Source organism: Alosa sapidissima, chromosome 14 (genome assembly GCF_018492685.1).
Source record: "Alosa sapidissima isolate fAloSap1 chromosome 14, fAloSap1.pri, whole genome shotgun sequence".
Taxonomy (NCBI): Eukaryota; Metazoa; Chordata; class Actinopteri; order Clupeiformes; family Clupeidae; genus Alosa; species Alosa sapidissima.
This window is the reverse complement of record NC_055970.1, coordinates 15,375,066-15,386,775: the sequence shown is the minus strand read 5'-3', so window position 1 is coordinate 15,386,775 and position 11,710 is coordinate 15,375,066. Positions and strand designations below refer to the sequence as shown.

General features: G+C 44.2%; 2 protein-coding genes across 3 annotated transcripts; one reads left to right on the top strand and one right to left on the bottom strand.

Annotated features, from left to right (window-relative positions):
* The first annotated feature begins 1,197 nt into the window (after positions 1 to 1,197).
* LOC121681701 (vacuolar protein sorting-associated protein 4B-like) lies at positions 1,198 to 5,719 on the top strand. Of its 2 annotated transcripts, none has more exons than XM_042061598.1 (7): positions 1,198 to 1,593; positions 2,144 to 2,300; positions 2,802 to 2,941; positions 3,185 to 3,266; positions 3,817 to 4,036; positions 4,477 to 4,608; positions 4,879 to 5,719. In XM_042061598.1, the coding sequence occupies exons 1-7, from the start codon at positions 1,467 to 1,469 to the stop codon at positions 4,978 to 4,980; spliced, it is 960 nt and encodes a 319-aa protein (XP_041917532.1). In that variant the 5' UTR covers positions 1,198 to 1,466; the 3' UTR covers positions 4,981 to 5,719. The 2 variants fall into 2 exon arrangements, with proteins under 2 accessions (XP_041917532.1, XP_041917533.1); XM_042061599.1 differs by having other exon boundaries at positions 1,227 to 1,557.
* Positions 5,662 to 11,317, bottom strand: LOC121681700 (thiosulfate sulfurtransferase/rhodanese-like domain-containing protein 2). The gene is made up of 9 exons (XM_042061597.1): positions 10,908 to 11,317; positions 10,553 to 10,821; positions 10,251 to 10,359; positions 9,690 to 9,812; positions 7,681 to 7,786; positions 7,310 to 7,425; positions 6,889 to 7,047; positions 6,467 to 6,605; positions 5,662 to 6,117 (listed from the first exon to the last, which is right to left on the bottom strand). Exons 1-9 carry the CDS (start codon positions 11,037 to 11,039, stop codon positions 5,846 to 5,848), a joined length of 1,425 nt encoding a protein of 474 aa, XP_041917531.1. The 5' UTR covers positions 11,040 to 11,317; the 3' UTR covers positions 5,662 to 5,845.
* Between the last annotated feature and the right edge of the window lie 393 nt (positions 11,318 to 11,710).

Sequence of the window (11,710 nt, the reverse complement as noted above, 5' to 3'; positions counted from 1 at the left end):
TTTGGTCCTCCATTGCTTTCAGGGATGCTAGTGCTGGGCCAGCTCAGCGGTCATATGGACTGTTTCCATGTTGTTACATAGTCATTCATATTAATACAAAACCATTGCAATGTCGTTGTTTTTTTGGAAATAAACTTCAAGTTTTTAGTCTCCATGGAAATGGGAAAAGGCATGAGTTTGGCTTTGGTATGGACTTTACAGGAAGCGAGCAAGGCTAACAGAGGTATGTGACTGCCTGTACAAACACTGGATTTTTAAACTGTTTCTTCACAATGACTTGAGTCATGAGTGAACACAATGAGTTGAACACACATAAGGACCCTGTTCATGTTGCACAACACTTAAAATGACATTTTGAATCTATTAATAAGGCACAAAGGCAGTTTAAGAGATGCCCAAAGAACATAGCTTTGTAGTTTAAGTGATGCCCCCACAGTAGGCTATAGCTTTGTAGCCACCTAGCTGTACTATCCATTAGCAACTCCAGTTAGGTAGCACCGATTTATTTATTTTTTCGCACTGACAGTACTCGGTGAGCTCTATGTAAAAAATACAGCCCGAGTTCTCCTTGAAGTTTGGTCACCTTAAACATAAAACATTGCAAACATGCTCATACAAACAGAGAGAGAGAGAGAGAGAGACTAACATATACACATGGCTTTCATGAATTTTGCATTTTCTTTTGGTTTTCAAATACAGGAAATAATAGAGAATACAGTAAAGGACGAAGGGGATTAGGGATTCTAGTACACTGATCCACTGTGTAAAACATCCACACTTGGCACTGGATGTCATCTCAGTTCATAAAATAATAATGAGCACATGCACACAGACTCCTCAGTTCCATGTTGTTGATCGGCCTCTGTGTATGAGAAGTGTGCTGGGGAGTGATCTGACACACACCCCTGTTTTAAACTTAGGCCAGCAGATATGTTGTAAAATGAATGTTTAAACTGCAATGTAGGCCCTATAGTGGGGAATTGTGATAAACATTGGTCTAGGCCTATTCTGTTTCTTACTGCGAGTTTCTGTGAATGTGGGAATTAAATAATTAAAACGAGCACATGATAGGCTAAATGACAGCACAATTTAGTAAAACCAGTGCACGATTTAGTAAAACGTTTTCTTGATAGGCCTAAAAAGAAATCCTACTAGCCCACTATACTAGCCTACTATCTGGGCTATGTGCAAATATTATAGATAGGCGGGATATCAGAAGAATTTTATTATGGTAAGTAACATGCACAAAAAGTTTGAATTTCCTGTGTGCAACCTTCTTCTGTGGCCGAATTACTGGCTAGCCAACAGCCGCCCTGTGGAGCAGTATACTTTGAGATTATGACTAACGTTACGCCATAATGACACGAGATACAAAATAATGAGGAACACAAATGGTGTGCATGTTATTGTGAAAGTGAAGTCTATCGTCAACAAATCTCCTGGCTCATCTCGGATCACGAGGTGTTATGGGTTCGCCCTGCGTTACCTTGGATGACATCGCTGGTTTGGAAGAAGCAAAGGAGACACTGCAGGAGGCTGTGCGGCAGCACCTCACAGGTGGATTATGTTCCTCACTCAACTCCACAAGCAAAAGCGAGTGTTGATTAAATTATAGCTGGATTTTTCGGGTAGTGGGCTGTGGTGGAGTGAGTTCAAAAGTTGTGAGAATTTGCAAGCAATGTTTTATCAGAGTATAATTTCAGAGAGCTTTACTAAACTAGTAGACGTCTTGGCAAACCAGGAGACGAGACCAGAAGTTGTTTTAAACCATTTTGAAGTTCACTTCTAAAACATTCAGTAACAGTTCCACTAGTCTACTACCGGCCGGTACCCTACTTCTATTGCTGCTGTCAACTGCACCTTCTCCAGACAATGAATGACCAGACCTTCACACACCTTACACAGCATAGTACTCTACTCTATTTTTATACTGAGTGTGTGTTTTTATTTGATTTTATCATTATCTTTGTTATTATTATTGTTGTTGTTGTTGTTATTAATTCCCTAAGTGGAGTGCCCAAAATAAGAATTCCATTGTGCAGAAATGCCCAGATGACAACAACATATCTTGAATTTGTCATAATTAAACCTCATAATCATTATCTGAGTGGTGCTGTCTCTCTTCCAATCCTGTGCTCTGAAGGTGTATGGACTCAACCGAGGTCGGTCCTCCTCTATGGGGCACCAGGCACAGGCAAAACCCTCCTACTCCGAGCAATAGAGGGGGAGGTGGCCAGCTCGCAGTTCTACAGAGTCTCCTCTTATGACCTGGTGTCCAGATGGTTAGGCCAAAACCAAGAGTAAGACTTCTGTGGACATGTGTGTGTGTGTGTGGGCGGAGAGGAAAAATATTACAATTGATACACAATAAACTTTTTTCTAGATGGGTGTATTAGATTGTGATAAGTTACAGGAAAAATTATTTAATCAAATTGATGTCACTGTGCTGTGGTACTGTTGTTTGTGAATTTGCCCACACACTCACACCTTGAAGCTGTTTTAGATCCAGCTGATTAAATGGGTTCTCTTTGTAACTGTTCTAGATTCAGGTGATTTGGGTTTTCTTTGAAGCTGTTGTACATCCATTTGATTAAATCTGTTCTCTTTGAAGCCGTTTTAGATCCAGCTCCTTAAATGGGTTCTTCTTGAGGATGAAAAGTTTCATACTATCTGAACCATGTTGGATTTAGCCCATATGTGCCATGATCAAGGACAGTTCCACTGCCATCTCTGACCAGTGTGGATGTGTTCTTGTGAAATTCCTGTTGTCTAATGAACTTCTTGTCTTCCTGGTTGTCCAGGCTGGTGAGGGAGTTGTTTGTGAGGGCATGTACACACCAGCCCTCCGTCGTGTGTTTGGACGACGTGGAGGGTTTCTGTGGAGCTGAGGGAGAGGCGCCAAGGGAGGCTGCACGCAAGGAGCTGCTCTTGCAGATGCAAGGTGGGGCAGACAAATGCCAAACACTAGCAACTGTGCTAGAATAGCACCAGTCATCATACCAGGCAAACACTAGCAGCCAAACCAGAATCAGGGCGGTCATTGCACCAAACAAACAGTATCAGAATAGAGGCACGCCAGTCGCGCACGCAAACTCAGTATCTCACCAGTGAAGACCATTATCACCGTAAACGAGCAGCATGTTAGTCCTAGCCAATACTTTAAGTTTGCTCTTTGTTGTCTCAGGTGCTTTACAGAATAACGCTGGACTTCTAGTGCTTGGTGCCACAGCTGTGCCCTGGAGACTTGACTGTGAAGTTACAAGAAGGTGGGAATAGTTAGCCTGGAAACCGTAGGCAGGCCGAGGCCAGGCTAGGGAATAGTATGACCTCCAATAAATTACATTTAATGTTGGGATTTGGGGCAGCCGTGGCCTACTGGTTAGCGCTTCGGACTTGTGACCGGAGGGTTGCCGGTTCGAACGCCGACCAGTAGGAACGGCTGAAGTGCCCTTGAGCAAGGCACCTAACCCCTCACTGCTCCCCGAGCGCCGCTATAGCAGGCAGCTTACTGCGTCAGGATTAGTGTGTGCTTCACCTCACTGTGTGCTGAGTGTGTTTCACTAATTCACGGATAAATGCAGAGACCAAATTTCCCTCATGGGATCAAAAGAGTATATATACTTATACTATATTCAATTCATACTTATACTAAGAACTTGCTCTGATTAATTGGGAAATGTGTGAATTTGTGTGTGTGTGTGTGTGAGAGAGACTTCTCCACACACACATTAGATTTGAAAGATTGTGTACATTTCCTTATGTTTAAAATGCAGACTGTGTGTATGTGAAATGTGTTTCTCTCTCCATGTGCCCCAGCTTCGAGCATCATGTGTGTATTCCCATGCCTGGCGATCGTAGCCGAGCGCTGATCTTTAAGCAGCAACTGAAGGGTGTGTTAAACAGCCTGACTGAAGCAGACTTCACCAGTTTGGCGCTGAGGACTGACGGCTTTACCGGGGCCGACATCAGCATCCTCGTTCGGGACGCCCTTCTGCAGCCCGTCCGGAGATTGCAGAGGGCCACCCACTTCAGAAGGGTAACTGTCCACTGCCCCCTGTAAAGCTTACACACAGGCTACACTGGGTCCACAGCTGAAGTGCTCCGTTTGCGTAGCGTCAAAATAGTTTTAGAAGTCTGGACTATTTTTTTGGAACGTACACACCGCGATCAAGTCTGATGTATAGCCAGTTCCATTGATGGTAGTTGGTAATTGTTGCAGCAGACGCCACGCGAACAAATGCTTCAGTTATGTACCCAGGGTAGCCTCCCTGTTAGAGGTGGTAACACAGGATTCAGGTCACCTGTATGACTTCATTTATATTTCATTAATATAAAACCCACCAAGATGCATCAGTTTGCCATCTCATCTTAAATATCCTATTTCCTGTATGTCCATGTTTCTCTTGGATGCATCAGTTTGCTATCTCATCTTAAATATCCTGTTTCTTTCATGTCCATGTTCTTCCTGGGTGATAGGTGAGAGGACGCAGGTACAATCAAGCCACTGAGGAGGATGACCTTTTGACCCCTTGTTGTCCAGGAGACGCAGGAGCCATAGAGATGACCTGGGAGGAGGTGGTGGACTTAGCAGAGCCCATCATATGTATGGTGAGCATAACCGTCACTTGGATACTCAAATTATTTATATAGAACAACCCATTTACAATTGATATTAAAGAAAGTAATGTCATAAGCCATGTCAGTTAATAATTATATATGAACATAATCACATAATGAGAGACATGGTTATAAGTAGCTAGAAGTTATCAAGTCTGCAAATAGTAAGAAGTAGAGGAACATAGGTCAGATATTTCCTATGATAGTGTATGTATTACTTTTCCAAAAGCCTTGTTAATTTCTCTTTAAATGTGTCCTTAGGGGGATTTGTTGAAGTCCTTTGAAAACACAAAACCCTCTGTAGACCAGGGATACCTGGAGAAGATACAGAGGTTTACTGAGGAGGTGCAGTCGTCTACGTAGACAGGCGCGCCTGCAGGTGTACGACCGTACGCTTACCATCAGGCTACTCAATGAGAGAGAATTTCCCCTATGTGTGTATTCACATCAAGTTGGCCTACCATAACTTCCCAACTCTGCACAGTATCCCATTAACTGCATGACAATAGGCTATTTACATTTTTCTGTAAAATAAACACATTATCAAAATCAACTTAATGCGGAACTATACACACGCACAGCTTTTGTTTGAGAAGGAGAGGGAATGACAGCACGCAGCGATTGCAGAACTTGTAGGATACTTGTTGCTGGTTACCAGCACACATTGTTAAGCTAATTCACAACAAACTTGTCTGGTGTATTGACCAAACTGCCTAATGTCTCTACAGAGAGAAAGGCAGATCCTGAAGATGTGAGTGTGAAACAAGTGTCTTACTGCATGTTAATGTGATCAGAGAAGTGTTTGTTAGTCTGTTCTGAGTATGTGAGTATGTATGTATGTATGTATGTATGTGTTTGTGTGTGTATGTGTTCCAGTTTCTCACCTTAACGACACTGGTGGACATTCTGGGAGGTAAAGGAAATGTGGTGTGTGTTTTGTATGTGTGTGCAAAGTGTGTAAAAACCTGTTTTTTTCAGTATAATAAGTTATGCTACCCTGGCTTTAAATTAAACATACTGTATATGAAAAACAGATCACGTCAGTTGGAAATAAATTTTCTGGTTTATTAAAACTTTAAAACCAAAGATTCAAGAAAACACACAGTTTTGGGTTTGTTTATATTCACTTGGTCTTTGGTGATGTATCTGCATATTTGTGCACCTGTGAGTGTGTACATCGTCTTTGGTGATGTATCTGCATATTCACACACGTACAGTATGTGTGTCCTCATGAATCTTTGGGGATGCGTGGCCGTGTGTCTGTACACTCACACTCCTCCCTGTGTGTGTGCGTTGTGTCCGAACTGTGTGTGCTGTGTGTTGCGTCAGGGCTGTGTGTGTGTGAGGTGTGTGTGCGCGCCTCCCGTTTCCTCTGGCAGGTGGGGCAGCAGGCTGTGTGTCCTCTCTCTCTGCAGCTCCCACAGCTGAGGACCAGCTGGCAGCAGACTGGAGGCCAGCACAGTGCATACTGGTCCCATGGCGCTCCGCAATACCTACACACTGCGCACACACACACACAGTGAGAGAGAGGGAGAGAGAAAGTGGGGTTATACACACCAACTCAAAACCAATGGTGGGGGGTGTTAGCAAAGAGCATACTGGTCCCACAGCGACACACACACACAGAGAGTGCTTACACCACCAGCTCAGAAATAAGTGGTGGATATCTCTCTCTCTCTCTCTGTGTGTGTGTGTGTGTGGGTGGGCAGGCAGCACAACGCATGGTGCTCCGCAACTACAAACCCACACACATGGCAGTTCCACCACTCAGAGCTCAGAAGAAGGTGTACCACATGGAAAGACAAAGCAGTCACACACACAGAGGCCCCATCCTTGCCTACATGCTGACCTGAGATGACGTCATCGTTGAATGCGAGAGCGTAGCGCTCGTCGAACACAAAGAGTTTCCCACGGTAGAATCCATCAGGGAAGCGTTCCAGGTACTTATGGATCCCGCCTTGGAGCTGCAGAACCTCCTTACACACATCCTGAAGGAGGGGAAACACACACCACTACGGTCAGTCACACACTCCCCAGTAACCCACAGAAATCTTTCTGTTGGTCGAGACAGAAAGTGTTAGTGTGGAGACACTATTTCACTACCTCTATATAGTGAGATCTTACAGCTAACTAGCAGTGTAATGCTCTGCTCTGTTTTGTGTGTGTATGGCGAAATCAGTCTCTCACAGTGGATCCCTCCAGGGCAGTACATGAGGACCTGTTTGTTAGTGTGTGTGTGTGTGTGTCTGTTTTTGTGTGTGGCAAGCGTACTTTGGAGCGCAGGTAGGCGGAACCCCTCTCGCAGCGGATCCCTCCGGTGCAGTACATGAGGACCCGTTTGTTCCGGAACAGATCCAGATTCTGGTCCACGTAGTCGGGAAAGTAGCTGAACTTCCGGATATCTGGAGCCAGACAGCTACTAAACTGACCCTGAGAACACAGTAGAGTGCTAGTTTGTTTGTGTCTGTCTGTGTGTGTGTGTGTGTGAGAGAGAAAGAGAGAGAGAGCTTAATTGACTGAAACCTAACTGACTCAGAGAAAATTACAGTAGTTAGAGATTGTTGCTGTGTGTTAGTGTACGTGTCTGTGTGAGCAAGTGCGTGTGTGTGTGGCGTACTATTCTGTTCTCGTAGAAGTTCCTACAGTCCAGCAGTACTGTGTCTGCGTGTGTGTGTGTGTGTGTGAGTCGTACTATTCTGCTCTCGTAGAAGTTCCTACAGTCCAGCAGTACTGTGTCTCTGGCTGCCTCCTCATCAGTCAGCAGTGTCTGAACCTCACGGTGGAACTCCTCAGGATCCAAGTGTGTGCCTGCCACACACAAACACAAAATAAGCTGGTTGACATTGCTAAGAAACTAATCAGGCTTTGAGTTAATGACTTTATTACATTACATTACAGACACACATAAACAAGCTCTCTCTCTCTCGCTCTCTAAGAAGGCTTAATGACATTTATTTGATCAGGCTTTGGGTGAATGGAATCATTACATTATATTGACACACATATAAGCAAGCACTCCCATATAAGCATTTCTCTTCCTCACACACACACACACAGTCTCACCAGCCAATGTGTGTGAGATGACGTTGGGGTCCACTCCCATGGGAACGATCTCTCTGTAGACCCCCACTCTCAGCTCAGGGAAGCAGTGGGCTCCCCCCTCACTCCTCTTCAGAAACACACGCACACATACACACACACACACATACACACTAAGTGGGGTTCTTGGATAGTTTGATGTGTTATGTTGTGTAGTCTTCATTAGTAGGCCCTTGCCACCAACAAAGGAGGTGCTGTGCTTGTTCATGTTCCACGGGTTGTTAAAGGAGAACTTGGCAACTATTAAAACTCAACAAACCCCGTTTAGTAATCATTTGGCTGGTTAAATGACCTTTTCCGGTGAAAATGGTGACTTTCTACTGGAAGCAACTGGAATCCATGCATGAATCCATGCATTTCCACGGAATTATTTTTGGAATCTGATCCCTTATCATACCTAGATAGATAGATAGATAGATAGATACTTTATTGATAGTTTATTGATCCCCAGGGATCAATAAAGTTCATTCGTACTCATCGCTCGACTTATCGTGACTAAATTCAAGATGGCAGCGAACGGTAAACTTCCTGAAGGTACTGTCTGTAATCGTCTTGTAAATAAACTACCAGTGCTTTTTCAAAGTTCTCAATGTCTCGTTTAAAATGTCAGGGCCCTCGGAAGTCTACCAATGAAGTGTGGAGCTACTTTGAGCCTCGTAAATGGTGTAAAACAGTGAGTTATTTACATGGCTAGGCCGATGCCCAAGGCACCCCCTTTGAAAAGCTGTTGGTAGCATCGGCTAACTAGCGCCAGATTTCGGAGTGCAGGGGACAAGCCGAGATGAGCTATGAGACAAAAGTTCACACTCGGTATCATGTTTCAACACACTTTAGGTCAATATCACACCGAACTTCTCCTTTAAGAGCATTTCAATCAGAAACTGATCGGAAATTGAAAAGTTAGTTTTGGAGTTGGCACCTCCGAACCAGAGTGGGCATGTCAGAAACATTGCGTTTCTGTCATTGTTCTGCTTTCAATTATTGCCTAATACCGTTTTGACAGGAGGTCATTTATTATTATTTTCATTAATTTATCATATCACAGTAATCTTATATATCATATATATTTCCATCTCACAACTTCTGTTTGTGCATGCAACACTGTCTGTTGATGGGGCATCCTTGGTTCCATTAATAACAGGTGGAAATGCAGGCGTGTTCACTAGATAGCACCAAGGAGAAGGATAAAGGAATTCTGAACTAAACCGATTCAAGCACCTGTTCTCTGTTGGTCGAAAAATGCCCCAGCTGTACAGCCATGGGGTGTATAGTATAGAATACAGGTGCATTTCATTTTTTCCCATAATTTATTTCAAAAAGGGAGACTTTCATATAATCTAGATTCATTACACATAAAGTGAAATATTTCAAGCCTTTTCTTTTTGGTTTTAATCTTGAATATTGTAAACTTGATTATTAGTTTACAGCTCATGGGAATCAACAATCCAGTATCTCAAAATATTAGAATAAAGAATCTATAATACAGAAATGTTGATCTGAAAATAGCTCTAATCAGCTAATTAATAAAAATACTAGCAATGGCTTCCTAAGCCTGCAGGACAATGGATTTCTCCACAATATTCAATTTTTTTGCACCTGTGGTTTAACGTTGTGTGCTAAGCACTTAACCCTTTGAATGCAGTTTTGTGTTATATAACACAGTACTGCCTTGTAGTAATTTTATGGTCCAGTTACATATAGTGTAATCCCCTTTGTGTAGCATAACACAGTACTGTGTAGTTATCTTTATTATTGTATGGTCCAGTTACATAGTGCCGAGTTGTGTCCCACATCCCACAGTATAGTGAACTTTTGTGTTTTTAATATAGTGCCGTATATTATAGTGTAGTGAAGTTTAGTATGGTGCAGTCGCTTTAAGTAGTCATCCCTCATTTGTTTGAAAGTGGGGGTTTAGTGTGTTGTGTTGTGTTGGCTGTGCCTGTGTGCATGTGTGTGTGTGTGCGTGGTGTTACCTTAAAGTCGTCATCGCTCATGTGTTTGAAAGCAGGGTGTGACATCATGGCTCTGATGTACAAACGAGTTCCCAATAGGCTTCCTCCCACAGTACCATTAATGCCTTCTGTAGCCACACGCACCTACACAGGCACACACACACACACACACACACACGTTAATACATTTTGAAGTTACATGCACCTACACACAGTAATGTCCTCTGAGTCTCAAGCCACACACACACACACACACATTCACACACTCCTGTAGACACTAATTACATTCAGAATAGCGGCAGGTTCAAACACACCTGGCTCCACAGGAAACAAACAAGCTCACCGAGAGCCTTTCGTGCAACTAGTCCATAGACCTGGTACAGAGTGTAACTAACACAAGTGTAACTAACACAAACAAAACACACAATTACAGTAGAAAACCACATATTGGAACACACAGACACAACTTACACATCTCATACTCCACACTCACTCAGTCTCACACACACACACACACACTACTTGACACTCACAAGTAAATATTTTTCACACACTTGCAAACTCAAAATCCGAGTGTCTTACCTTCCCAGTGAGATGCAGCATCTGGCACAGCTCTCTCTGCCACACACACACAGGCTCAGGATGGGTCAGCTCGCAGTAGCAGTAATACAACAGCACCTCACCATCACCCCTGCAACACACATGCTCAGAATGAGTCAACTTAAAGTAGCAGTAACTTCACAACACCTCCCCATCACACCTGCAACACACACACACACACACACACACACACCACCACCACCAAGTCCGGCCAACTCTCATTAACTCTAACTGTAACATAACTACCCCACCTCCACATCACACACACACACACACGCTCGTACTCCATGAGTTGTTCTGCGGGGATGTGGCTGATGTCGGGCATCCAGGCGTTCATATCCTCCGACTCTTCCTCCGTCTGGTGCTCCGCCGCAATCCCACTCTTCTCCAGGTTCAGCTGCCGGTCCAGGGCCTCGGAGGTCCGTCGCTCAATCTCCACGGAGTGGGCGCGGGCGACGTGCTTATGCACGACGGCGGGTTCAATAAAGGTTTGTCCGCAGCAACGCCAGGAGAGCGGGCCGTTTCTCCGACACTCCACGAATTCTGCGAACGCCTAGAGGACGCAGTGTAAATGTTAGCTGGCTACAGACGGCCACAGGTGTGAGTAGGCTACAGTATGGACGGGGTCGGAGAACTCACCCGCTTCTTGGTGTGTGTGTAGGCCCGCCGGGGAGCCGTGATGTCCGGTTTGTCATGCATCACAGCATCGGCAGCGAGCTTCTCCACATCCAGGCTTAGAAGTAGATGGTCTGTGGCGAAGTCGGTATCCATTGGACAACTTAGCACTGATGGGCTGGGGAAAGTCTGCCGGTTTGCCTGACTTTAGCCTACTGCAAACAATTAGTCACAGTTCAGTGCAGTCCCACGAATGTGTTCCTGGTGGTTACCAATAACGTACCACGTCAAACATAACCGCTCAGGCTTTCGTGGTCAAAATTCACAGAATCGCCACTGTATACCACCACATGAGATCAGAGTCTGACTGCTCAGCACACCGACTGGCTGACGGAAGGCAGATGCTACATCACCTGCACGTCACGACAAACGTTTTCTTTCACTATTTCAAAATAAAAGTCACATCCTTCACGTGGACGAACAATGGGGCGTCAGTTACTGAGTATTTTACGCTGTTGGCTTACACTCAGTGGCGCAAAAAGTGGGCATGCGGCGCATAGGGGCCCATCACCGTGGGCGCGCCAAAGCGATGGTAAAAAAACAAAACAAATAGGCTAATAATAATAATATATTTGGTATATTCTATATGTAGTTGTACTTTGTGTAAATAATTTCTGCATTTCCTCAATGTTAAATAACATTTTAGAGGACTAACAGAGTAGGCGCCCTATCTCATAAGATTCCATCATAGAATTTTGACATAGAAAAGGGAGTGGGGGCGCTGTGAGCGCTGAGTGAGCAGGTAGCCTACGAGTAGTGAGTTTTAG

Excerpts from the sequence above, each read along its gene's own strand:
- LOC121681701 (XM_042061598.1), top strand. The coding sequence starts at position 1,467 with ATGGGTTCGCCCTGCGTTACCTTGGATGACATCGCTGGTTTGGAAGAA. Across the intron at positions 2,301-2,801 it reads TGGTTAGGCCAAAACCAAGA|GCTGGTGAGGGAGTTGTTTG; the intron begins GTAAGACTTCTG and ends CTGGTTGTCCAG. Across the intron at positions 2,942-3,184 it reads GCTGCTCTTGCAGATGCAAG|GTGCTTTACAGAATAACGCT; the intron begins GTGGGGCAGACA and ends TTGTTGTCTCAG.
- LOC121681700 (XM_042061597.1), bottom strand. The coding sequence starts at position 11,039 with ATGGATACCGACTTCGCCACAGACCATCTACTTCTAAGCCTGGATGTG. Across the intron at positions 9,813-10,250 it reads TGCTGCATCTCACTGGGAAG|GTGCGTGTGGCTACAGAAGG; the intron begins GTAAGACACTCG and ends GTGCCTGTGTAG. Across the intron at positions 7,426-7,680 it reads CATCTCACACACATTGGCTG|GCACACACTTGGATCCTGAG; the intron begins GTGAGACTGTGT and ends TGTGTGTGGCAG.